Raw genomic sequence first — 27,874 nt, 5'->3', positions numbered from 1 at the left:
CACTGTTCGTGTGGCTTTGGTTGCTTAGTAACTTCAGAAAACAGGTCAGGTGTTTCGCGCGTAAACCCTCCCGTAAACTTTAGCTCCGCCCCCACACACTTCTTCTATTTGACAGCACATATGTGTTTATTACAGACATTTCTCATTCATATCGCACGCATGGACATAGTACAAGGTTTGGCGTGTTTTTAAAATGACAGCTTTGGTTTGAGGTATGTATCATCCTGTGAATGTGTGTTTGTGTGGGGTTTAAATGTGACGGATATGCAGTGTGGAGAACTGGTGCAGACTGGTTGATTCTGCTGCTGTGCGCGCGGCACTGAATGTACTGTACCATAATAATGAGATGAGCGGGGACCCTTACATGTTCATTAATCCCTCTCGGGTAAATGATTAGTAAATTGTCCTTTTGTACCGATACTTTTTCCGCTTTTACACAACAGTATCATCAGACCTCCAATGGTTTCCTGCCTGAGCGGCGTTAATCTGCACAGAACCACGAAGACGTGACAGGACACTGGATTGCGTTCATAGGGAATATTTCCATCCCGTCCCTGTAAATCGCGTTGTGCTCGCAGTTTACGTGAATATAAAGCCTTTGTCGTTTAAATATCGTGACCCGGCATAGAAACACAATGGCGTGACGTCTCCCATGCGAACGGACAGTCCCCATTACTGCAAGGACAAGTGGATGAAATGTGTTTCAGATTCTCAGGAATTAAAGTGGTGATGGGTGAAGTTTGATGACGTTTATATGAGACAGTAAGTATAAACGTTATGCTAAGCATACATTTCTGAAATATTACAATTAGTCGAGTATCTTGTCTTAAGGTTGTGTTAGTGGAGGTTGTCAGAGTAGTTCGTTCAGAGCACATAAAGCAAGATGTTTTGGCCACTTTTGGATCAGACTGAACAAATTGTACAGTAACTGCACAAGCTAATATTACATTATATGGATTTCAGGTCTCTTATAAGAAGTTTGTTTTATTATATTGCACACTTATTTTTGCCAATTTGCCAAAAGGTTATCCAGCTGGACTACAGTTGTGCTTTCTGCAAATGTTGTCAAGTCAGTGTTAATTAAAAAAAAAAAAGTTTATTTTGCTGTCTTTTTGAGACAGCCTATTTGTTGATATCAAATTGCCATATTTATGAGCAGAATATATTCATAATTTTTGAATAAACTTGATTCTATTCTAGATTAATTGATTTCGACTTCTTACACTTGGCAGATGTGAACATATATAGTCAAATTAAGATTCAGCCTTTCATCCATTTTTATTTCTACACATATGCATACAAACTATGTTTGCATTTTTTTAATTGACACAAGCCTTTTTGGTGTTGGTCATATTTAGCGTGAAATACATGCTACACTTCACTTTATTTGAACTCACTGAACTACAGCAACCTGTAACATTATGTGTGTCTGTGTGTGTGTGTGTGTGTGTGTGTGTGTGTGTGTGTGTGTGTGTATATATATATAATATATATATGCTATATGGTCATAAATGGTTACTCCAACACTGAAATGTGCAGGATAACATGAAAAGACACGATTGGTTTGTAGCATTGTCATTTCAAATTTCTGTGAGACACAGCAAATGAAAATAACAGCGGCAGCCATGACCTAGTTACGGGGTAAAAGCTCAGACGGAGGTTAAATAAGGCTAGCCATGATGGTAATTGTGTTTTTGGTGGATTAGGTTGTGTTACCGAGGTGAGGTTAAAAACTGAGGCTTCTTATCTCCATAGACTGGTAAAAATTTGTGAACGACCACAATTAATAATGCATCTGATTTATTAGTCCAAATCTATTGGCTCATCCAAAATGATCCACTGATTGGATAGTAATAAAGAGTAAAGTTATATTTTCAAGGACTGTTTTGAAATAAGGAATTATTTAGACTATTTTCAACTAAGTAAAATAATTGTTATTTTGGCATACTTTGTTTTAGAAAACAATTAATTCATTTTCAGATGAAAGCATTTGTTTACCTTAAATTGTCTTGAAAACTGAAGTGAGCAATTTCTGTGCCTCTATCAGCACCAAATACCATGGTAAATCGTTCCAAACAGGTTTCCAAACAGAGCCTTTAGCCTTAAGTTTTTGGGAAGTCAACTTATAAGTCATTTCTATTTAATTGTTGTGGTTAAGGTTAGAGTGTGTAAAGTTCACTGCTGTGTTGTTGAGCATGTTGAATGATGAGAGTAGTTGAGGAAATTGACAATTACTTGTTGGATCTGTACCAGTGAAAAGTATTACGTTTCCTGTCTTAGTGCAAGTACAGTTACAATAGTCTGATATATAATCATAATAGTCTTATATATAGTATATTACTGCATTTCTGATGTGGAACAGAAAAGACCTATTGTAGACAATTAAAAAAAAAAAACAAAAAAAAAAAACAAGCCTTTTTAACTTCTCAGCTCATAGAGTTAGTGTGCGTAACCTTCCAGCTGTAGATCTTGGGGACTGGTCACGGTGTATAGCAACTTATTTTGGGTAAGCAGTGGGAAAAGCAATTCTCAGATGTTCTCTGAAGTCTTGTTTAGCCTTAGTTTGTCAGTCTTTGAGGATTAAATTTATTAGGTGACTCAATATTTTTCATTGTCTCGCTGGTGGCTGTGATCTCAATTTCTCCTTTATTTGATAGACTTATAAGGATTGACTCTACAGATGTTCACACTTGTAAAATGACAAATCTGCCAAAATAGATCAACATGTTGGAATATCCAGCCAGAATTTGGGTTTTTTGATTTGAATGCACTGTATCTCTTTGCTATCATGTAATATATGCATCAGTACATAATTATGTTGCGTCTTTTAACAAATCGTGTGTGTTATTTTTTTAACCCAAGGCAACAAACGAACGAAAGTAATAATTGTTGTTTACAGCAATCTGACTTGACTAAATAAGCTATTGTGTAATTGCACTAAATTAGAGACTAATTAGAGGCAAATCAACCACAGGCAACCACAGAAACCGAAAATTCTTGGGCCAGCTGCATGTGCATCTTAAAACAGGGCTTTAAGTGTAAAATACCGATCTTGTCCTTTAAATGACTGAAATTCAAAATATAATGTATTTTGAACTGAAACAGTTTTTCTTACCCTTCTTAAATTCTTACATCTTCCTTACAGTTGACATGTTGACATCAAAGCCCGTGTAAAGCCTGAACGAAAGATCTGCAGGACAGGCAAAGCACAAGAACAAAGTGCTTGTGACTTGAATAGTTGGTGTGATGAATGGAAGGAATGTGATTGTCTTGTGAAGTAAGTCTAGACTTTGTTTTATTAGTAGACCATAGAGGCTGTAAATTAAGTGCTTATGCCTCATGGTAGAAAAATTAAAAGTTTTAGGTAATACTACATGTAATCTGATAACACTGTTTCAATGAAAATAACTCAATCGTCCAGCAATGAATTCATCTCACTCAAAACATTGACATTTATAATTTATATAAATAACAGCTTGATTAGCCAAGTGAACAAAAGTTAATTAATCATTATGACATTCAGTCAATTGTTTATGACAGTGAGAAGGTCATTTCACTTTTGCCTATTGGATGTTTATGATTATGTCTTAGCAATGTGAAAGTCGAGCTCCACTCGTCAATATTACCCCTGCAAAATGCATGCATGTTAGAGCAGTCTTGCCACTTGATATTAAAGACAATATTGTCTTTGGCAAGACTCACCACTGCAGTACTATTGTCTTGATGCAGTACAGTACTATGGACCCACTAAGGCTGATAATCTAATAAGGATGTCTAATGCTGTGCTTTAGTGCCTCAGCACTGATCAAGCTCTGTGCTGAGGAAAGTGATACAGGGAAGAGACACTAGGGTGTCTCCCCAAGCGATGGGACCATTTGTTATCTTTAGTGGTGTATTAGGCCACTCCTTATATTTGTAGATTGATTTAATGGAATTTGAGATTGAGACTTATGTTGTGTCAAGCCTGTTTTTCACATAGAAATGAGCGTAACATGGAAGACAATTGATTTGTTTACTCAAGTCATTGTAGCCTTACATTTTTTTTTTTTTTTAATGTTTTACATGGGTAAACTCACATTCAAGGTAGCCTATTCAAAGCCACATTCTAAGCCATAAGAAATCAGCATTAATACACACATTTTTTTAAATGCTGATTTCATGTTTTCCCAACTAGATTTTTTAAAGATTTACCATTCCTGGAAAGGATTTGTCATTTTCATGGACACTCTTATTTGTCATTGCTAATACTATTTACTAAATACTTGTTTTTATGTTTTCATGTAGGAATGTTTACCCTCACAGAAGTTGCCTCTCTAAATGACATCCAGCCAACTTATCGGATACTGAAACCATGGTGGGACGTCTTTATGGATTACCTGGGTGTGGTCATGCTTATGCTGGCCATATTTGCCGGGACCATGCAGTTAACCAAAGATCAGGTGGTTTGTCTTCCTGTTCTGGAATCGCTGGAGGACCGAACCCCTGTGCCCGCAGAAAGGCCATCAGAGAAAGCTCTTGGCTCAGGGACTGGAGGAGGCCATGTGACATTAGCAGCTGCACCTATCGCAAGCAAAGAACAAACCGACAGTGTTGTCCAACACTTCCCACAGTCGTCTGCTGTCAGGCAACCTCAGCCTACGGGTTTACGAACAAATCTGGATTTTCAGCAGTATGTATTTGTTAATCAGATGTGCTACCATGTTGCACTCCCATGGTATTCAAAGTACTTTCCATATCTAGCTCTCATTCACACTATTGTTCTTATGGTAAGCAGTAACTTTTGGTTCAAGTATCCAAAGACCAGTTCCAAAATCGAGCACTTTGTGTCTATTTTGGGGAAGTGTTTTGAGTCCCCTTGGACAACCAAGGCATTGTCTGAGACAGCCTGTGAAGACTCAGAAGAGAATAAGCAGAGATTGATTGGAGCCTCCACATTACCAAAGCATTTTTCAACCAGCAGTGAAGAGGGAAGTCCAAATCAGTCCACACCCATGCTTGTAAAATCTAGCATTAAGTTTTCGACAGAGAAGCCTGTCATCGAAGTTCCAAGCATGACTATACTTGATAAGAAAGATGGAGAGCAAGCTAAAGCACTTTTTGAGAAAGTGAGAAAATTCCGCACACATGTCGAAGATAGTGACTTGATCTACAAACTTTATGTTGCTCAGACTATAATTAAAACTGTCAAATTCATTCTGATTCTGTGTTACACCATGACCTTTGTTACCTCCATTAAATTCGACCATGATTGTGAGCCAGACATTAAGCATTTAACTGGATACTCCAAATTTAAGTGCACCCACAACATGGCTTTCATGTTGAAAAAGCTTCTCGTTAGCTACATTGTCCTCATTTTTGTTTATGGCTTGGTTTGCATTTACACTCTTTTTTGGCTGTTCAGACGGCCTCTTAAGGAGTATTCCTTCGAAAAAGTCCGAGAAGAAAGCAGTTTTAGTGATATCCCAGATGTGAAGAATGACTTTGCTTTCCTCCTCCACATGGTGGACCAATATGACCAGTTGTACTCGAAACGTTTTGGTGTCTTTCTCTCAGAGGTAAGTGAGAACAAACTGCGGGAAATAAGCTTAAACCACGAGTGGACCTTTGAGAAACTACGGCAACACGTGACTCGTAATGCACAGGATAAGCTTGAGCTGCATCTTTTCATGCTCTCAGGTGTTCCTGATGTTGTCTTTGAGCTGACTGATCTAGAGGTCCTGAAATTAGAACTCATCCCAGAGGCACGCATCACAGCAAAAATTTCCCAGATGATCAATCTTCACGAGCTGCACTTTTACCACTGCCCCGCCAAAGTCGAACAGACTGCGTTCAGTTTCCTCCGCGATCACCTCCGGTGCCTTCACGTCAAGTTTACGGATGTAGCAGAAATTCCCACTTGGGTTTACATGCTGAAGAACCTGAGAGAGCTCTACTTGGTGGGAAACTTGAACTCCGAGAACAACAAAATGATAGGATTAGATTCCCTCAGGGACTTGAGGCATCTAAAGATCCTACATCTGAAGAGCAACCTCACCAAGATCCCAACTAACATTACGGACTTATCACCCCACCTGATCAAACTTGTGGTTCACAACGATGGTACTAAACTCTTGGTATTAAATAGTTTGAAAAAGATGATGAATCTTGCTGAGCTGGAGCTGCACAATTGTGAGCTGGAGAGGATACCGCATGCAATTTTTAGTTTGACCAACCTGCAGGAGTTAGACTTGAAATCGAACAATATCCGTACCATTGAAGAGGTCATCAGCTTCCAGCACCTCAAAAGGCTTAATTGCCTCAAACTGTGGCACAATAAAATAATTTCCATTCCATTGTCCATTAGTCACGTAAAAAACCTAGAGTTCCTCTATCTGTCACATAACAAACTTGAGACCTTGCCTACCACTCTATTCAATCTTCTCAAACTGAGATACCTGGATGTTAGTAACAACTCCATCGTAGTGATTCCTCCAGAGGTGGGGTTTCTCCAAAATCTACAGCACTTTGCCATCACTGGAAACAAGGTGGAAGTGGTGCCCAAGCAGCTGTTCAAATGCACAAAGTTGCGTACCCTATCCCTTGGACACAACTGCATCTCGTCGCTACCAGAGAAAATCGGACAGTTGCTGCAGCTGACTCATCTTGAGCTGAAGGGGAACTGCCTGGATCGCCTACCTGCACAGCTTGGCCAGTGCCGACTCTTGCGCCGCAATGGTCTCATTGTGGAGGACCACCTTTTTGATTCACTGCCCCTAGAGGTCAAAGAGAGCATAAGTCAGGAAATCACTGCTACTTTTGCTAATGGGGTGTGATTGGGAATCGGGAAGAAATGTTCAGACCTAAAGTGGAACGAAATTGGAGAGCCCAAGAGGCAATGTTTTAATAGTTCTGTTTATTTTTTTTTAAGGCTGCTTCTTCTCTCTCTTTTTTTTTTTTTTAAATTGAAATAAATTGTATCCAGGACTGCTGGCATGAATGGATGTTCCAGAGATAAAGAATGAGTCCAGTATCAAAGCTTATGTTATCATTTATTGTAATTTTCTGCACAGGCCAAAACAAATTGCCATTAAACCAATAATAAAACTTTGTACAACACAGTGCATAGAATTCGTAAGAATTATTAAAATCTTTTAGATTATTATGCCTGTTTGCATGGGTCTTTATTATCATTATTTTTATTATCTGCCCATGTTACAGTGTAGATATAATTCAGATCATTTTTGTTGCTGTTACTTTCCATGAGCATTTCTGTTAATTGTTTTCACCAGCTGTTTTCCACACAGTCTGCATCATATGCATTGTGCATTGTGGTGCCATTAACGATTAGATTGGAAGAACCCAGAACAACTGACATTTATTACAAAGTTAGTCACAACTACTGGATTTGAGTAAGTGTTAAAAGAGTCTACCTGGAATTCCTTAAAAAGAAATTCTTATTTGAGTAATACAGTAATTTAATATGAGAACTGAACGTTTGCATTGATACAAAATTACCATATTTATCTAGCTCAATCAAACTGAAAATGTTATACTTTAGTTACAGTCTCTTCCACCTTTCTGTAATGAGTTGGTGTCCATTACTATTAAACAAACTATTTTGAACTGTAATAAAAATTTTCAGCAGTGAAAATGTATTAATGCTTTTGCAGCAACCTGTAATTTGGATTTGATGATGTACAAACTAAAGGTAATAATGTGCATTGCAATGCAAGTCTTGGCAACAAAATAGTCTTGCCCTGCTAACATCATCTTTTTTATGTGGCCTAGAAAAGTAATGCATATGTTACAGTGACCTCATTTGACTTGTGCATGTTTTGTATATAATACTATATGATGGGACAGACCTGTAATGTGTACACTGCATGGTCCTTGCTGCTCAAAAACACCCAATAGACATGTATAGTAGTAAACTATCCCTGATATAGATATTCTAAAATCAAATCTTAGTCAGTAAATGTGTACGACTACCATCTGCTTAACTGTTAGCCCTTACTGACTATAGAAAAAGTAAAGGAAATGCTTGCATTGTGTGAATCAGTGTTTTAAGTGTTTTACCTTGCAATTGACATTTTCTGTGCTGTGAATGCCCATGCTGTTAACTTTTGAGACAAATGCACAAAAAGGACTTGTCAGATGTTAGGTTCCAATATTCACTCCAGTGAATGAATTTTCTTGAACCTTTGTTTATTTGTTAAAGTTTTCTTGACAAAGTAACACATCTGGCATGTAGAAATGATTGAAACATGATCAAGATATAAAGGGATAGTTCAATCAAAAATAAGTATGGTCATCATTTACTCACCTTAATGTCACTCCAGACAACCTATAATACTTTATTTATTCTGTGGAACATAAAAAGTAGTTGAAAGTTGTTTGGACCCCTTGACATGAGGGTAAATGATGACATAATTACATTTTTTTTTTGTAAACTATACCTTTAAGAAAAATGGTTTCACTGTTGCACCCAAATATTCCTTAACCATTTTCTATTTTTAAGCCATTGATTTGTGAAGAGGGGGTGCAACTATGTGCTCAATCTGTTGAAACAAAATGTATTGACGAACAAAATGTTGATATCAGATTAAGTAGTGTTTGCTTCAAGCCATTGAGTTGTTAATGAGATTCCAAATGATTTGAACATGAATTAAATAATTTTGAATAAAGTTTGTTGTTTTTGTTATTTTAAAACCAAACCAAAAGGAGTTCAAAAGGACACAAACTTCACATTTTTATTTTTTTTTGTCTTTTTCACATTTCAAAGAAGACTTTCTGGAATTATTCTTCCCACACTGTTATATTTGTCCCTCTGAAATGCTGCAGGGTCTGATCTGTAATTGGTATCTTTTTGACCCCTCAAGAATATTCAGACTTGTTGATGTCTTGCCAGATGAGGCTTGAAAATCATTTTTGATACATGTGTGACTAACAATAATCATAACCACATGTCAATCTAAAGATGGGTTTCAATGTTTTGCGTGAGTTGAAATTAAACTACTTTGTAGGTTTTGTAAAATGTAACTATGTTGCACTGTTAAAATGGTTCTGTTTGATGTTTTGAATGAATGTTTGTTTTCATTTATAAGAGATTTATTAATGTATGTTCAATTTCTATAGCCTACAAAAAGTTTAATTTAACTAAATGATTCCATCAAAACAAATACATTGTGTCCATTCAGGTACACTTATTGTTCATTTCAACTGAGTACTTATTTTCAGAATTTTATTTTTCAGAAAGCTACTTCAGTCTTGAATGTAGCCTGATACTGCATCCCTTCATGGTTTAGCCTTTTTGTTTTTGATGGAAAGGAGAGTGAAGTATAGTCTGCTTTGCTCCTAATCTGAGATGTTTTGTTTTAAAGTATGCTCAATTTGCAACTTGCAATTTTTAATATAATAAATACATTGAAAATAAATACATTGGTGTCTGTGCTGTTTTAAACATTTATATTTGAATTACAGTTTAAAGAAAGTAGAACCCATGCCATGTAGTATACGAGGAGGAGGTTAAGCCGCAAGACCCAAAGTAAAACTTTTTAATACAGGACCTCGCTATCAAAACATACAGGAACAAATGCAGTTAGGTTTATATTTGTGGGCGACTTTTATAATGTAAAAACTGTATATTTAACTGTTACTGTATATATATTTAAGTGAAATTACTGAACTTAAATATACAAGCTTGATAAAAATGATCATTTTAGAAGAAAATTTTAAATGGCATTTAGAGGCTTTTGCATCTGAACTCTTCATATGCTTTTGTAGCCGAATTATTGCAGTCGTTTAGCTCCCTCTAGAGGTGAATAACAATAACGTCTTTGTTACAAAAAAAAAATGTTTTGTTGCTCTTTTTTTGCATATAATAAACAATCTTTGATAACAAGATTAATACTATTTTATGAATTAATTCATACTATGTATTAATTTTATGAATATGTTTTTGTGAATTCTAATGAAGCAGAGGCTACCACAGCATGGTGGAATTTGGTGGGCCTGAAGTCCTCGAATTGTATCTTATGTTAACATATTCTCACATTTAACTGTTTTGTTACTCTGTGTTGTTACTGGGTGTAATTTTCTTTTTATTTTTTATTTTTTTTTATTACTGGGTGTAAATTATTGTCCAGCGTCTAGCGAGGGTGAGCTAGATATAAACTCCACCCATAAGGTCATGTCACGTGGTTGTGACAGAGAATGTCTACTGAAAAAGATTTTCTAGGCAGTTTTACACTTATAAATTCAATTTTACCTTTATTATATTCCAATTATGTATCAATCCGTACATTTAGAGTATTAAAATAAGTAGGGCTATTATATGTTTTACAAAACGTGAACGAGGCAGTCTCAAATCTGTTTGTGAACGACAAGCGCCCTCTAGAGAAAGACAACTTGAAATGGTTATGAAGTAGTAGTGTTGTTGAAAAAAAAAAAAACGGTTTCAAAGTTGCCTGACACTGTTGTTTAGTTTGTTTCCAGGGGGAAATGATTTCAGTGACACCTGCTTTAATTTAGCGCAGTAGGACCTATGAGTAGGACACTGATTGATCCTCGTTTATGTGGTAAGTGTGCATTTGAAAATAACGTTGCTTTCGTTAAAAATAAAATATTAATAGCCTAATTGAGACGAAAGGATTCGTACGTTTTAAATTGGGAACGGGCTCAGTATTTATGGTGACTTGCACATGTATTTAGAACTTTAACTAAGGTATTTGTATTTAATTATTAAATGTAATGCCTTTGGGTTTACATACATGTTTGAGAAAGAAGCCATTATTCAAAAAGTTTCAAATCGACTGTATGCCTGGAGTTGGTAAAGAAACACAATGTAACATTTCACACTCACCACAAAACACATTCTGTTCAAAAAAGAAAAAAAAGAATAGAAGTAATGGTAGGCTACAAAATGTACTGGCCAGTTTCAGTCGATCTGACAAGTAAATCTTGATCAGAGGACGCAAACACAAGGGCAAAATTCACACAAGGCTCACTTAAAATCTGAATCTTATGGAAGTTTACCCTGCTCTATCATTATTTATGGCTCATTTAAAAACATATTGAATTAAAAGCTTACATTTTGTAGGTAACACACTCCCCTGCTTAGGCTGATGCTATGCTGTGCTGTGTCCTGCTGCTGGTAATAATCTATATTTAAGCAGGGCTTTAATACAATCTGTTTTAAAGGATTTGCGATAAAGAAGAAATGTTCCCGTCTTCGGCTGAAAATCCAGGTAATTACATAAATCTCTCACTCTTATGTTGCTAAATGTTACAGCTGTCTTGTGTTTATTGTTATGAATAAGGTACATTCTCAAATAATCACTTTCACTTTTCAAATGTCCAGGGAAATGCTACAGTCAGCCATTATTTGGATTGTTTGCATCCTCTGAGTCCTTAGAGACCAATAGCTCTGACAGGTAAGAACTGTCAGAAGATCTTCCTTGTGCTTTTATTAGCAGGCAATAGAAATCGCTTTCCTATATAAACTGTTAAAGATCTTTTAAAAAAGCTTAATAATTATAAACACAAAGGCTTGAAAAACTTAATTAAAAATAAATACTAAAATTAAAGTTGAACATTTCAATTAAACATTTTATATATTTGTAATGTGCCACCATTTGTTTTGTTTTTTTCACAGATATGGTGCCAGTGAGTCTTCTGAACACAGGGCCTTGAGCACTGAAGATGCAGATAGTGTTTTTGACCATTCTAATGGAGGGTACACTGACTCCTGTTCATCCACCTGGGCTGCAGACCTCTTGTCAAACTGGGAAATGCCCTATGCCATGTCTTCCCAGAGGTCCAGGTCTCCCTTTTCAGACAGCGGCAGAGAGAGTCAATACTCCACTTCCAATCTCTCTGATTCCTCCAGCCTGTTCTCCCCCTCACACTCCCAGCCAGCGCCGATTGGCTCACGGGGCAGAGACATGCACCCATACGTGCACAGAACCTACCGGGGGAGAGGCGCTGTCGTACCTGAGGCTGAAGGACAAGCTGTTAGGGTACGCCTTGTGTCTAGTTTATCATTTGAACTAAATCAACGACATTTAGTGTTGAATTGTGTATGTTCTCTTCTGCAGTGCTCAAGTCAGAACCCATCTATTTGCATAGAAAGATACCACTCTACATCACCTGCTCTAGTGTTTAGAGGGACCAAGAGGAAGATGATGGAACCAGTGCCTCCTTGCAAGTTGGTTAAAAAAAAGAGGATAGTCAAAGCAGGTCCCAGCATCAGCAGCATTGTGGGTATGTGATGTGCTGCTTTGATAGACCAAACATGGTTTAAAAAATGGCAAAACAAAGTTTCCACTGCTAAATTGTTGCATGTTCTTTACTGTAATTTTCAAAAATACTGCTTTGCAGTGATGCTAAAAATGCAAATGATGCTTTACTTTGTTTACTTTTCTTAGGACCACACATTTCAAAGGTAAGAATCTACAATCAAAGGTGCCTTATATAATCAGTCCTGTGATACTACAGTTTTTATTTTCCACAGGACCGTTGCTTTTCTTCCAATAGCAAGGAAACGATTGGAGAGCATGGTATAATAACAGCTTTAATATTTTCATTGTTTATTATATGGGGGGGGGGGGAGTTGTTGTTAACACTATAATTGAATGCAAGCATGGGTTAATATTACGTGCAGACCTTGGTAAAAAAGTTCGAACCAGAGAGAAGCGCAGAAGGCGACGAGAGAAGAATCATGAAAAATATGGAGATAAGCACAGGTGAACACTGACATTTCAAGTGAGGGCATCACTTGTTTTTAACCCGCATCTACATTCATTGGTTGTATATTAATTAAATTATTAAAAATATTAAAAAATATATGTTTTTAAAATGTATTATTTGAGGTAGGACTTGAGGATTTCTGCTGTATTTTTGGAGGCAGTGAAATGTTGAATTGTGTACAGTGAAATCTGCAGAAAGGCTAAAAAATTTAAATTCACTTGCTAATACAAAATAGTTCAAATGGTACGTTTACATTAGTAGTTATAAAAATACTTAAAATGTCAAGGTAAAAACAAATTTATGTCAGCTTAGTGTTCACAATTATTATTATTATTTTTTTTAGGTTGGCTTTTACATGTGCTTTTTGTAAATTCCACACGTTTGAAGACAAAGACATTGAGAAACACTTTGGAAGCCAGCATCACAAAGAGACTCTTGACTATATAAGACGGCAAGCCAAATTTGATGACAAGGTCATCAATTTTTTGCATGTAAGATTTTAAATATTTTTTTTTTAATTGTTTTAGGTTTTTGTATGGATTTGTATTATAATTGTTGATGTACATTTACCCTGTTTTAATATTGCACAGGATTGCATGGTTCACAAATTTCATAAAACTGTCTCTACTCTACACAAACTAAAGTTTTCCTGTGGACGAAGCAAAGATGAGTGGGTGAAAATAATGGAAGGTATGACGTAACGTTATAAATGCGCATAATATGAAAATGCATTGTATTATATTGCAAAATATATTGCAACACATACAGGTATTTCCCCCACTTGATGAAAATAGGCTTTATTAGCTTACTACAAAAAAGATTATTAACACTTTATTCAAACTTCATTATCTTACAGGGGTGACAGAAGATGATTACATGAGAAGGATGGAGGTGGTTTACTGTGTTCCATGTGACAGTCACATTCCTGTGGTTTTCAGCTCAGTACAGCAACATCTTCATTCACTCACTCACCTCAAGAGCAAAATGGTAAGGTATCTCTCTTCTGTCTCTTCTAAATATCCAAAACCTTCATGTTTATTTATATTATATATATATATATATATATATATATATATATATATATATATATATGCATATACTGTTGAATTCTCCTCTTGTGTTTTTGACCTACCTGAGCTACCGTTTGCGTACCAATCCTCGGCATGCTTTCATTTAGTTTCAGTATGAATGGCATCCAACAAAAAACGTGTACGTGTGTGTATAAATATATTGCAAATTATTGATCAGAAAATTAGCTAAATTTTAGCAAATGCACTACTTAAAAATTAACTGCATCAAAGACAGAATAAAGTTTTTTGGCAGAATATGGGAAGTTGAATGTGGAGTGATGAATCACAATGAAACAGTTGAATCACAATGAAAGTTGGAGAGGTGAAACACAAGAGGAAAGAGGCGTCATTGTGTGGCGAGCCTTTTTTTTTTTTAGCTGATCTAAAAAAAGTGATCTACTTCACTGTGAAAAGTCATTTAATGCTCACATTAGTAGTAAGCCAAAAAAATCTGACATTAAACTTAAACAAACTGGGAGACATTTTTCAACTACTTGAAGCCATTAACATTGAGTGGAACAACACTGAATATTCTTCTGGTAAAAAGCTGTCTGAAAGTTGGGGAAGGCCAGGTACTTTGTTTACAGTATTTGTGCAATTATTGGTACTTTCATATCTAATGATTTGTGATAAAAATGGTCAAGACCATTAATAGACCACTGAATATTTAGCTATTTTTGCTGTTTTATACACTCAAACCTAAATTCATTCAGATACCTTCAATATTTCCCACATTATCACAGTTTATTCGCTATAGTTTAGAAAATAGTTATAAAATATGACAAGAACTTAGAGTAATCAAATCAGTTGATATTTCACTGGTTTTGGCCATCCTTCTGTTTGACTTTCTCAAATTAATTAGGTTGAATAGCTGTCAGCTGTTCAATTTAAATACACAATCAGATAATCCCAATTTAGCTCCAACCAGTGCCTAATATTGTTCAGTCTGTGGTTTAAAAAGGTCGCATTAGCAATTCAAGAAAAAAACACTTAACGTGGTCAAGTCAAAGTGTGAATAATATTGGTCCCATTTTTATAAAATTGAATGGTAGTCCACTGTATGAATAATTTTTGGGTATAATATGTCATAGTTTACTTTATTTTGCTATCCTCACTTAAATAAATGAACTATAGTGTCTTGCATCCACTAGTAAAAAAATATAAAAATGTATCGTGTCTGAATAATTTTTGGTTTTACGTTGTGAATTATTTTTACTTTTTTTTTAACTTTAGAGCTAAATTACACAATTTTTGTTAAATTGTGAATCACTTTTTTGTCAAGTTTTATTGTAAGACAATTAAAAAAAATACTAATTTACAATATAAACAAACCATCCCATACCTGACCTATTTACGTTGACTTGAAAAGTTATAATGAAGGAATGTTAAAATGTAACATTAACAAAATGATGCATTCATCCACATGGTTTCCATCAAGATAACAGCTGAAAGGGTGCCAGATTTGGTCAAACTGCTCAAATTTTCCCTTCAAACAGTATCTAATTTGTTCCAAATGTAAAGTATAAGACATCTCTCCAAGCCGTAACTTGACAGTAGAAGCCTCCTTTTTCTTCCAGAACAACAGTAATTAAACTAGATGCAAGCAGTTTGTGTTGTGCTCCTGACAATGGATGGATATGTTCAGAATGTCCCAGAATGATTGGCGCCGGGTCCGGCTGCATTTGCACCCTAAAAATTTCTGAAAGCACATCAAACATTTTATTCCAATTACTGTGTATCTAGGAGCAAAAAACAAAACTATCAGACAAATCAGCATCTACTACATTTATCACAAAAGGCACTTTTCCACTACACAGTACCAGCTCGACTCGCCTCAACTCTGCTCGCCTTTGTTTGGTTTTCGACTGTGTAAAAGTTGTACCTGCTTTCAGGTTTTTTTTTTTTTTTTTTTTGTATCACCTCCGACGAGGTTCTGAGCGAGCTGCGGCATTACTAAAATGTGACATGAAAACAATGCCGACTGCTAATTGGTCTGATAGAATCATCACTATTCACTGCGTCACCATTGCATGTGCCAGATGGAGTATCAAGTATAACCCCGCCATTTTTAAATAGTTTGGCCAGAGATAGTTACTAAACTTACTACTATTATTATGGCTAGTCGGAAAAATACGCCGTGGTCAAACCAGGAGGTGCAGACTTTCCTTTGTTTGGTTGCCGAAAAGAGGATCCAGCGAGAGCTTGATGGGGCAACTAGGAACGAAAGGCGTCGCTATGACAACCGGGTACTATTTGTGGCGGTACTGCCTGCAATGGAAAACGGAGCAAAAAGCAAGCCGAGTCAAGTCAAGCTGGTACTGGTACTAACGGAGAAGCGGCAAAAGAGGTAAAACACTTTGCATTATTCAAATAAGAAACTGCATAGAATTTTCCAGTCTGTGAATGACCTTGAACTAAATAAGGCAGTGTCTGGAATTAATAGAATGTCCATTACTATCTTTTAAACTCTTCTGCCAAGTTTCCTCTGAAATTTCCACTCTTAGTTCTTTCTCCCAGTCCTCCTTAAAGCTCCCCTGACATGAAATTTTCATTTTCTGATGTTTTTTTTTTTAACATTAATATGAGTTCCCCTAGACTGTATTTGGTCCCCTCGTGTCTAGAATTTTCAATCGGTGTAAATCGAGCTTTGGCTATTTTTCTCTTCTCTGCATCCGTCTGCATCTCAGACGCGCTGATCTTGAATCTCCCCCTATATAACGTCATACGGGGGAAAGGTTACTCCCCTTTCTCTGCTTTGCCCGTCCAGAGAATTTGGCCCGACCATGAGAAAACGAGCTAGGAACACAGGAAGTATGAACACGCGCAGGCGCTATTTTATTTTTTCCTAGAGAAATTGGAGATTTGAGTATTTCCAAGAGAGATATATTTTTTAGTTCCTTCATCCGCGCCTCTGAAGAAACAATGGGTTAATTTTATTTTCTCTGGAAATGCGCCGACTCAACTCCTAAAGTTTTGGTCCAAACAGGCAGGAGACAGGTAAGTTAATCTTTCTCTCAAAATCGTTCGATACTGTTTATGCATCAGTACAAGCCAGTGACTAAAATATCAACTTCACATCGTTTCTTTAAGTAGGATGAAAATAATCTTATTTAAAGAAAGTGTTTAGCAGGATTGATATTCTAAACGGTAAGCACGCGCTGCTTTGTTTACGTTATGTGTATCTGCAGCTGGCAGCGTCGGTTTTCCTTTTTGAATGACGAATATAGACGAATATATCAGCAGAAATAGACAGTTGGCATATTAAACGCAGGTGCAGAACGCACATTATAGCTGACAGTTGGCTGCTTTCTCTTGGTGGGTTCAAGTGCAGATTTTTACCTCGACGAGAGCGGACGAGTTCCGGGCTTTAGAGAGAACAGAAACTGCGTTACACTGCACAACGAAGCTCTTACTGTATGTACATCATCGTGTCTGATAACAGATAACGATATACACCTAATATATCGTTATCACCACGCAAATTACCATCTTGAAATATTTTAAACAGGTCCACATCCCACCCCGCCCAATCGCCAACTTGTATAACAACCTCGTCATTTTGACTGACAGTTAGAACCAGCGGCGCGAGACAAGGTAAATTGAAAATAAACAAATTAGTATCAGAACAGCAATGAGTGATAAATAAAATTTCTTAAAAAAAATAAATAAAATCTAACATAAATATCTTATTTGTTGACCAAACAATAATCAACACAACTCCACAGAGAATTTCAGAAGAACATCTCAGAACATTTAGAAAAATCAAAAGGAAAGATAGGAATATATGTAGCGAATCATGGTTATGAAAATTTTACACTTATCATAACAAAATAACTACACTTAGAGAGTGTTGTATGGTTGGCACTCGTCTCAGATGCGTGACATCTTTAAAGCAATCGCCTGGATCCAAAGCAGTTTTCTGCGAACTTGATGGCTTTGTCTGGATCCGTGAAATAATGTTCCTTGCCATTGAATGAGATCCTTAATTTTTCTGGGTACTGTAGACCGTACTTGACGCCAGGTTTGTCCCTCAGCAGTTCCCTGGCTCGTTTGAAAAGTGTCACTAGTCCCTTCCTGTGAAGGCATCCTTTGTACAGATAATCGTTGTCGGTATAATTCCGGTTCACATGGCTACGTCAAAGCGATAAAATTCTGTATTATAAATTTTAAGGCCAGACAAGTAGTTTGTTGAGGGATGGTATTTCAGGGAAGGTATATTCAATACGTAAATTCACATATTCAAGAATTAACTCTTAATATGCATGTGCACGCCATCAGCATTCTCACAGGTTCACGTTTTTAAAGTTTGTGTAGTGTGAACTTAAAAGAGTTTTCGGTTAAAACAGAAAAAACAAACTTTTGTTTGTATACTACTGTTGTGTACTGTGTGCTCTTTTTTTGTTCTCCTTGTTGTTTGTTCGTCATCTTCACATTATTTTGCGAATCATTATTTTGCTTCGCTTCAGTTATGATAAGGGGACATCCACTCTTGCATTGCATGTTTGTGCATTTTGGGGCAGAGCAATGAAGTGAGGGGTGTGTTTGGTTGGGTTGTATATATTATAATAGTGTATATATCTTGTATATGATGTTTTCCCCCCTCAAAGGCTTACAAGGAGCAGTTAAAAAGAGACAGCGTGGTCACAGCCAAAGCCATAATAAATAATGATAATGTGAAAGTGCGCTATGAGAGGTACATGAAGGTAACAACATTTGTGGCATATTGAAACACAAAATAAGGTTTTAATTTTTTTTTTAAAGAATATGTGAAGTTATTTCTCTTTTGATTTGACAGGGAGAAGATCCATTTGCAACTGATGCCAAAGACACAAGTTCGGATTCTCAGGACCCAGAGAAATCTGATTAGGGCAGAGGAAGATGAAAAGAACATTGACTCTAATAATGGATATAAGTATTGAATGGAGAAAAAGAGAAAAGTGGGAAAGGCTCATTCTACAGTAGTTTCTTGTTCTATAACTGAAAATGCTCAGATGACCTTGTAATGTAAAAGGCCTAAGATACATTTTTTGTCATTTTGATTTTCATAATTCAGTCCTCTTTGATTCATGCTTATTAGTATCGGCTAGTTTTCCTCTCAAAGTGTAGGCAATTTCTTTCTTTCTTTAAAATAAAAGTGTACTCTTCACAGTGCAGTCTGAGAAAAGTTCTGTCTACTTGAGTCAAGTTGTACTGTCTCTGTAGTAGGCCTATATATGCATGGTTGGAGTAAAACTTTTTTACCACTGTTTTGAGTGCCATTAAACTTTACAGTATTATATTTGAATGCAGGTGTTAGATTTTGTTGCTCCCGATAATTTTTGGCATTGGAAATTTGCCTTTTCAAGGTTTGTTCTAGGATGAGATGTGTTGACCATTCAATTTTCATTTTACACCAGATGTGATTGCTGTGAAAATATATTTTACAACATTGAGCATTACAACTGAAAACTGGAGGTCCCTCTTCTGGAGGAAACAACTAATGGCAGCTACTGTATACAAGCAATTTAAACACAAATCTGCTATGGTATAAAATCAAATCCATGGTTCCAAACGTGAAGACGGTTAGGAATTAGAAAGATTGTAATTCAATTAGATAATTAGATAAAAGTTAATTTCCTTTATTTTAGTCTCAGATGACGAGTTCTTTTTGACCTTGTTTTATTTACAGGGAAGAAACCAATATGCTACCTAGGCGTTTTCATCCTTATACATGCATCTCTAAGTTCACAAATGCACAAGCTTATTTTCTTCTCTTAAGCCCCGTTCACACTAGCGACAAAGCTACACGATACTGTTCATTTCAATGGGGAGCGGGCGATTTCCGGTGATAGTTCCCAGATAAAGATTTCCATCCAACTACTGCTTAAAACCCACCTGTTTTAAAAAATACCAGCCCAAAATACATACTGTTATTAAAACCGTTAAACAATAAGACACACAGAATTTATGTTCTTATTAAACAACCAGACTAACAATTTGCTGATCACCATTCTCATGCCATTTTCCACTGCATCTTTTTAAAAAAAAAAAAAAAAAAAAAAAAATATATATATATATATATATATATATATATATAATAATTTTAATGAAACACAAGGTCTACATCGGAAATCTCAGAAGGGGACAAACCATTTTTATTGTTGTTGTGTATTGTCAGGATAGACATCATATAGATAGACGTCCTATCGACCGCTCACATAGGTTTGTTTTTAAATCATTCATGTACAGTCCCTGACAAAAGTCTTGTCGCTTATCTATTTTGTAGAAACACCTGCTATTAACCTGACTTTTAATTAATCAATTGGTGTTAGAAATAGCTCATATGAAAAGCTAAAACTCTCCCAAATGATGTTTAATGCACTGAAATAAATTAGTTTCACTGAAAGAAGATTTATCATTTAAACAAGACAGAAAGGTCAAATTTTGGCAAGACAAAAGTTTTGTCGCCTATACAGAAACTGAACAAATTAACTGCATATACAAAAATATGTCAGCAAATTAAATAGTGGTGCTGTGAGATCCAAATTTAATATCTTGTATGACTTCAATGAGCTTGAAGGACTGCATCCATGCGGTTTGGCAAGGATTCACACAATTTATTGATGAAGTCATCAGGAATAGCAAAGAAAGCAGTCTTGCATGCCTCCCAGAGTTAACCAAAAAAAAAACAAAAAAAAAAAAACTTAATAATTTGATTTCATAAAAATCGTAAAACTATCACTATGCTAAACTAACTTTATTAGCATAACCTTTAACTTACCGACAAGTGACAGGCACAATAAATGTATGTTGATAGTCCATTAGAAAAGACCAAAAATAACTACTAGTATACAAAGATTTTAAGTGTTGCTTTTGAGACAGGGGCAAGTAGATAGACTAGATGCTGAAGCAACAATTTTAATTGGGCATTAAACCCAGTGAGAGATTGATTGTAAAACTTTTATCTAGGCTATGGCCTTGGATTTATTTGTGTCTGTGTGTATGTTTATGTGTGTGTGTTGCTGCCCAAGGGTAAAGAGCACAAATCCAGAACTGGCACTTTGTAAGCACTTGCAGAGATGATGAGCAGTAATTATGCTTTAATGATTTCTTTAGGGCATCTCCCCCTCCCTCTCTTACAATCTCTCTCTCAGTGTCTTTCTTCTTACTCACTACCTCTAAATTAAGACTTATTTTGAAAACATTTGGTGATGAAATGCAGCTTACGTCCTCTAATTGCCACACAAACCTCACGCGGGCATTTTCACTTGGCGTCTTTGATGTCAGATGCCCCTGCCTGGGTGTTCTGGGCACCATTTGGTGATTATTGGCTGTAATTGGGACAAGTTGTTTTAAAAAGGGCATCCTCTGCATGACTTTGATGGATGTAGTGGTCTCTCTATTGCTCAGAGTGAAGGAACCCTCCCCCAGCATGCACCCACGAGCACTAAGGCCCTGTCACTTATCTAAAGGAGGTTGTCACCACAAAGTGACAGATGTCCTGATAGGATCTGGCTGAGTCTTTGGCCCCTGCCTGGCTTGTTAGTACACATGGTTCAAGGGAAGAAAACTGTTGGTTTTCTTAATAACTGTTACTTGTATTCTTCGGAGGCCTCCATCTTTCCCACCCTCTGTTACTTGCTCATTCTTTGTATGTATGTATATATGAAGAGTTCAGATGCAAAAGCCTCTAAGTGCCATTTGAAATTGTCTTCTATAATGATCATTTTTATAAAGCTTGTATATTTAAGTTCAGTGATTTCACTTAAATGGCAATGATAATTACCTATTAATTGTTATTTAAGTGAAATTACTGAACTTAAATATACAAGTTTGATAAAAATCATCATTAAAGGAACCCTCCGACTTTTTGGGACTTTAGCCTATTCACCTTACCCCCCAGAGTTAGATAAGTCCATACATACCTTTTTCATCTCCGTGCGTGCTATTAGTCTGTTTGACGCACCCACCGCTAGCCTAGCTTAGCACAAAGACTGGATGTGACTGGTTGCAGCTTTCATACTAATCCAAATGAGTGGCAAAATAACGCAAACGTTTTCCTATTTACATGTTGTGGTTTGTATAGTCACATAATGTACAAATAATAAAGTCAAATGAGACACAGACATCTTTTAACCGTATAAAACCTGGGAACTATTCTCTGAAGGCGAAGCACTGCTACTTTGACGGCGTAATAACCGCATCACCGGAGACACGCCGTGGTGAGGAGCGGAGAGTTCGCTCAGTGTTTGGGTAATAGAGTCAGCAATTTATAAATAGTAAAAGCCTAGTTTAGAGTCATGGGTTTTCGCTCTATTGTAAATAGCTGCGACTGTAAACAGGGGAGGTAATACCATGTTTTACAGAATTCCAACTAAAAACGCTGACTGGATGAAGAAATGGCTAACTTACTCTGGATATTTATCCAAACACACCTAAGATTATCAAGGGACATTACGTTTGCTCGGTACATTTCAATGAGGACAACTATTTTGAAAAAATGGAATTTGCCACATGGACCATAATGTGCTGAAGGATACGGCCATCCCATCGATAGCACAGACAGGACAAGTGGATCACCTGCGGCTGAGGTAAGTGTTCCGTTATGTTTTTAGATGACCTACTGTAACAGTGCCTTTAGCCAGATCTAATGTAACGTTAGTGACACTATTATATGATTAGGGTATGAATATGTTTTTATCTTGATGCGGTGCGGACGCGCTTGGGGAAAAAAACGAGCGCGTTCACCGCGTTGAACTTGCACCCTGCGCGCGGCACGCCTAGTAGCCTAAATTTGAAATAACCATGGAAATAACGAACTTGAGCGTGCAAAAAGGTACGATAGGCTGTGAGTTCATTGTGCAAAAACAATTTGTGCTATTACTTTCCCCTTATTCTATCCTATAGTAATGCAATACTGTATATTATATAGGCTACTGTTGAATACATTCGGTTCAGCTAATAAATTTCATTTAAAATATATTGATTCCTGTAATAATAATTATTTATTCATGTGATATTTATAAATCTGGGTGCGTTTTTGGTTGGAAATCAATTAAACATGGTACTGTATTACCTGGTCTCCCCTGTTTATTGTCACAGCTCATACAATAAAGCAAACACCCATGATAAACCTTGCTTTTCTATCTAACGTTATTGCTGACTCTTTATTCCAACGCTGAGCGAAGCGAACTCTCTGCTCCTCGTCACGGTGCGTCTCAGGTGATTGTTATCACTCTGCCCAAGTAGCAGTGCTTCGCCTTCAGAAAATATAGTATTTATACGGTCAAAAGATGTCTGTGTCTCATATGGCCTTGATATTTGCACACTCTGTGACTATACAAACCACAACATGTAAATAGGAAAACGTTTGCGTTATTTTGTCACTCATTTGGATTAGTATGAAAGCTGCAACCATTCACATCCAGTCTTTGTGCTAAGCTAGGCTAGCGGTGGGTGCGTCAAACAGACTTATAGCACGCGCGGAGATGAAAAAGGTATGTATGGACTTATCTAACTCTGGGGGGTAAGGTGAATAGGCTAAAGTCCCAAAAAATCGGAGTGTTCCTTTAAAGAAGAAAATTTCAAATGGCATTTAGGCTTTTGCATCTGAACTCTTCATATATATATATATATATATATATATATATATATATATATATATATATATATATATATATATATATCCTTTTCCGTCTCTCTTCTTTTGCTCCTGCTAGGAGGTGTTTTAAACTCCACGTAGCTGTTATCAGATTCTGAGCTATGTTCTTGTTCTCTCCCTCAGGTGCTGGCCTTGTCATGTCAAGGGTTCAGTGCCATCCGAATGTTTTTAAAGCTCCATTTTCGCTCTTGCCTCCCTCCCTTCTTATCACATGAAGATGAGGCTGGTGTCCTGGGGTACACACCTGGCACCCTCAGTCCCTCACAATCCCCTATCAACCCTAAGCAGCCCTCTCGAGAGTGGCCCGTCCTTTTAGTTTTTTTCCACAGGTAAAATTGTGAAAAACCTTGCAAGGCCTCTGGTTCCCCCAGAGGTAAAATCTATAATGGAGTTTTCAGTTCAGATACAAGGCCTTGGAAATTGACTGCTTTAACCACACAGCTGCCTTTCAGAAGGTCAGTGCTACACAGAGACAAGAGAAAATCATTGGCCCAAACAGGCCTGGAAAAGGCCAGAACAGCTCACCACAAATTACACACCAGCAGGGCACCATGCAGACATGCTCCCCCCCTCCCCCCAGAAATAACTTTTGTTTGTGTTGTATGGCTTCTTAAACTTTTACATTTTTCATCATAAATTATTCAAAATGTAAACTTATTGAATTATGGAACCAAACTAACAGTTTTCATGCATGCATCGCTCCACTTTCAAGGATACAAAGTGGTAAGTTTGCTTTCCTTTGATGGTTGTGTGAGGTCAGAAAGCTGGAGTAGCTATAAAGAGAATATTTTTATTGGTATCAAAATGTGATTTGTAATATGTTTTGGTCTCTATTAGCTGGAAGATTTGTGTTCTAGTTGTAAAAGACAGAGGGCGCTATAGTATAGCTTTGCGGTGTTCAGCAGAAGAGTTTTTTGAACATATTCAAAGATTCATTTCAGTGTCAGTCTGGCTTTTGTCTTTTGATGTCAACTGACACATAACTGTTCTCTTTTGTAAAGCTCTTGTTATATTCCATCATATGTCACTGTCATAGCAGGGGGGAATTCAATCCATTTATCCACAACTAGCACAATTAGGTTTAAATAAATTCAATTTAATCAATTTCAGTTTCAAATTGCTATATTTAAAGATGTTGAACCTAAACAATATGAATTACATCTGCATGTGAAACCCTAAATGATATACTTCAACTTAATATTTCACCCCTGAAAACATTTAATAATTGATCCTTCCTCTCATAAAAAATACCTTAACCTTTGATATGAAGAATCAAATAAGGCTTTCAATTTCCATTTTTGTAATATTTGACCATCATCTAATTGATTGAGATAAACTGAGAATTCTCAACTTAAAATTCTGTCTCACCACACCAATGGTAATCGCATGTTTATTAGAAGAAATACAAGTAAAAAAAAAAAAACACCTGCCAATTGAAAGCAAAGCTAACTGACAGTTAAATTCAGCTTCTGACAGAACCAAACTTGTTGAATTCCCACAGAAGTTAATAGTCTAAATACGTATTGTTGCAATCAGTTAAACATCCCCGGGAGGCTCAATGGAGTTTCCCTTTGAACAAATACCCGAGGGAGGCCAGCCTGGGACAGCGCCAGAACCTACAGGTCTTAACGGCAGGTACTTCTGGGAGTTTATATAATGAAACAATTGGTAATTTCTCCTGCGACTGTTGGGAGAAAGGGTGTAGAAAACGAGAGTTGAGGGTGTGCTTTAAGTAAGAATCTTTAGCTGGGCTTAATTTACCGTGCTTGAGCAGAGTGGAGGATTTTTTTCCTCCTTACAGATCTTTTTGTCAGATCCTGCCTACCCAAGATAGACCCAGGGGCACTATAAGAACATACACATCACCTAGATTTGCCTTCCAGCCCACTTCCCTCTCCAGCGATCACTCGCTATCCCCAATGGCTTCTTTGTGCAGCAAATACGAGAGAACATTTTAGAAATCACATTTCATTTTGTCAGGGGGAACCTGAAACAGACTCTAATTTGAATAGATTTAATAGAGCATAATTGCTGCAAATACATAGTCACACATCTCTCCACATCACTCAAAGCTTGCACATAAAAACAAGCTTTAAAACGTCTAAATGATATCTGTTAAAACAATGCCAAAAGAATTTGTAAAGCAATTGCCTACATAAATGTATAGCCTTATCATAGATTTTTTTGTAGAGTTCTGTGATCATGCTTCCATTTAATTATCTAGCAATATCCTTAGCGGCCATTTTAAGGGACTGTGTGTAACTTTATGTCATTTGTTATCTAAAATCAATTTTTATTCATAACTATGTCCTCAGTTGTGTACAGATACCTCTGCAAATTATCCGACTTATCCTCTTAAATGAAGACTTAATTATCTTTATATACATGTCATTCCACCATCTTGAAAAACTATAATAGCAGAGAGGATCAAAAAGTACTAGGCAAACGTGTTTCCACAACACGGTTTCGTTCAGAGCCAGCGTCAGACTATTATGAATAACGGTTAGCAGCTTTTGACTAAAGTAGAGGTAAGGTATTAAAGGTATTAAAAACAAGGTTTGTTATTTTACTTTCTGTAACCTAAAAATTTGATAAGAATATATTTTAATATAGAATAGTGTTATTGCACTGTTTGTGCATAGTAAAAAAAAAAAAAAATACATGGTGAACGTTTGAAAAAATCACACCAGTAATAAAGGCTATCACAATCATGTTTTTATTTTATTTTTCAGATAGCCTACGTCTCGTCACTTTATACCTGACTACCAAAAAAAAAAAAAAAGCAAATTTCTTTTTAGGAGTTTCCTGTAGCCTAAATATCTGTAGCCTACTGGGAGTTGAGAGAGTGGTAAAGCTCCAACTTAGTTACAGGACATATTTAAATCACATTTAGAAAGAAGTCCTGTAACTAAGTTACCATATAAACAGAAACAGAAGAAGTTACCAAATAAACAGAGACTGAAGAAGTGTATCCTCTTTCTTTTGTGAAACCTAACAGCAGACCTAATTTATTTCTGTGTGACTAACGTCAATTACAATAGTTCATGTTTTTCACAGTCAGTAATTCATACTGGAACATTTGTTTGTTCGCTGTGTCAAGTTGCAGTTTGTTTGAAATTACAAACCTGTTCACCTGAAGGAAAACTCGACAAAGTGCTATTAGAAGACATAGGTTGTCATAGGTTTTTGGTACATGACGGCTACCGTAGATGCAACACACGTTTGAAAAAGCGAGGTGCTGGAGAGCACCACTAGATGGGAGTAAATCTCAGACAGAGTCCCTTCATTGACATGACAATTTTTTTAATCTTTATTTAAAAATGCATTAAAATGCAATTTATATATACAGTGACTAATACATTTTAGTATTTTAATTAAAATGCCAGGGTGACAATTGATACGATAATCGTCTGGTAAAAAATAATCATCTGGAAATTAACTTAAAGAATACATTGGTTGCATGCACTTACATATGTGAACACAATATTTTTTAATAATGGACACTCTTATGTCACTGGCCTTAGTTGTATTCTAGGCTATCAGAGTAAATTCTGGTTAGAATGTGTTTTTTGTTTGCTTCTTGATTGCTTACTCATAAACACCTCAACACCACTTTTTTTTCTTGAAAGCATCCCTCTTGTTTGTCACAGCAGCACATTGACAGACTTGTGGTCCTTTGGGGGATTTAATAGTGTACAGGTTATCATAAGGATGAGTCAGTATACTGAGACACAAGGGACATAGAAGTGGCCTGTAGGGAGAGCTGTTGGCTGGGGGAGGGAGTGTTGGAGTGATATTTGGAGGCGACGCACATAGGAAGTGTATTCCTCCATCCCTCTGCACCTTGCCTACGTTGACCAGAGTGTCCATCAGTGTGGTCTCTCGAGTGCTGTAGGAACAGCAGTGCTGGCAAAAATAAAAAACACACCCCAGGAAAGTGCTTTTATCATGGCCAGAATAGGAGTGATGGATTGGGTTAGCATGAGCAGACAATGCATTTGTTACAGAAAGAAAGAGAAAACAGGGTCTGGCAGAAAAGCCTTCCACTGGCAGTTGGCACTAAAATATGCTAAACTAGGATGGGAAAGAAAGGGTTAAAAATGGCTGAATATTTTTATAGAAGTATTTAAGATTGAATGCATCTCATTTGCAAATTTATTTGTGTCCTAATCAGCAGTTTGACTTTTTAAATAACACATGGTAGTGTTTTGTAGTGTGTCCTTGAACTGGTCCCTAACTTAATGTGGCCCTCTGTGTTTTGCAAGCATCTTCTGACCTCCTTCGTCACCAATGAAATGTAATTATTTGTGGTTACTGATAGATGTGAAACATGTTCTCCTGAGATTTGCAAGAAGGCAGGCTACCTACCAATTTGAAGAGGGCGAATCTGAGAGCATAAAATATGAACCACCTTTCTGTGCAATAATTGTCCCAATTT

The 27,874-nt window shown here is 36.6% G+C and overlaps 2 protein-coding genes across 5 annotated transcripts; both read left to right on the top strand.

Moving 5' to 3' along the window:
* The first annotated feature begins 77 nt into the window (after nucleotides 1-77).
* Nucleotides 78-8,536, top strand: lrrc8db (leucine rich repeat containing 8 VRAC subunit Db). 4 transcript variants are annotated; one of them, XM_039691641.2, is made up of 3 exons: nucleotides 78-212; nucleotides 3,146-3,277; nucleotides 4,285-8,536. In XM_039691641.2, exon 3 carries the CDS (start codon nucleotides 4,287-4,289, stop codon nucleotides 6,810-6,812), a length of 2,526 nt encoding a protein of 841 aa, XP_039547575.2. In that variant the 5' UTR covers nucleotides 78-212; nucleotides 3,146-3,277; nucleotides 4,285-4,286; the 3' UTR covers nucleotides 6,813-8,536. The 4 variants fall into 4 exon arrangements, with proteins under 4 accessions (XP_039547575.2, XP_039547577.2, XP_039547574.2 ...); XM_039691640.2 differs by lacking the exon at nucleotides 78-212 and adding an exon at nucleotides 240-762; XM_039691643.2 differs by lacking the exon at nucleotides 3,146-3,277.
* A 1,739-nt stretch (nucleotides 8,537-10,275) lies between these two features.
* Nucleotides 10,276-19,042, top strand: znf326 (zinc finger protein 326). The gene is given in 14 exon segments (XM_039691419.2): nucleotides 10,276-10,556; nucleotides 11,179-11,225; nucleotides 11,339-11,411; nucleotides 11,633-11,996; nucleotides 12,075-12,240; nucleotides 12,405-12,421; nucleotides 12,491-12,536; nucleotides 12,641-12,722; nucleotides 13,070-13,217; nucleotides 13,317-13,416; nucleotides 13,583-13,713; nucleotides 18,404-18,499; nucleotides 18,592-18,660; nucleotides 18,662-19,042. Coding segments are annotated over 14 exon segments (1,398 nt in total). The 5' UTR covers nucleotides 10,276-10,551; the 3' UTR covers nucleotides 18,716-19,042.
* The last annotated feature ends 8,832 nt before the right edge of the window (nucleotides 19,043-27,874 follow it).

This window comes from Pimephales promelas, chromosome 8, assembly GCF_988280905.1.
Source record: "Pimephales promelas chromosome 8, fPimPro1.hap1.1, whole genome shotgun sequence".
NCBI classification, from domain to species: domain Eukaryota; kingdom Metazoa; phylum Chordata; class Actinopteri; order Cypriniformes; family Leuciscidae; genus Pimephales; species Pimephales promelas.
The sequence above is the reverse complement of the archived record's forward strand: the minus strand, read 5'-3'. Positions and strand labels throughout refer to the sequence as shown.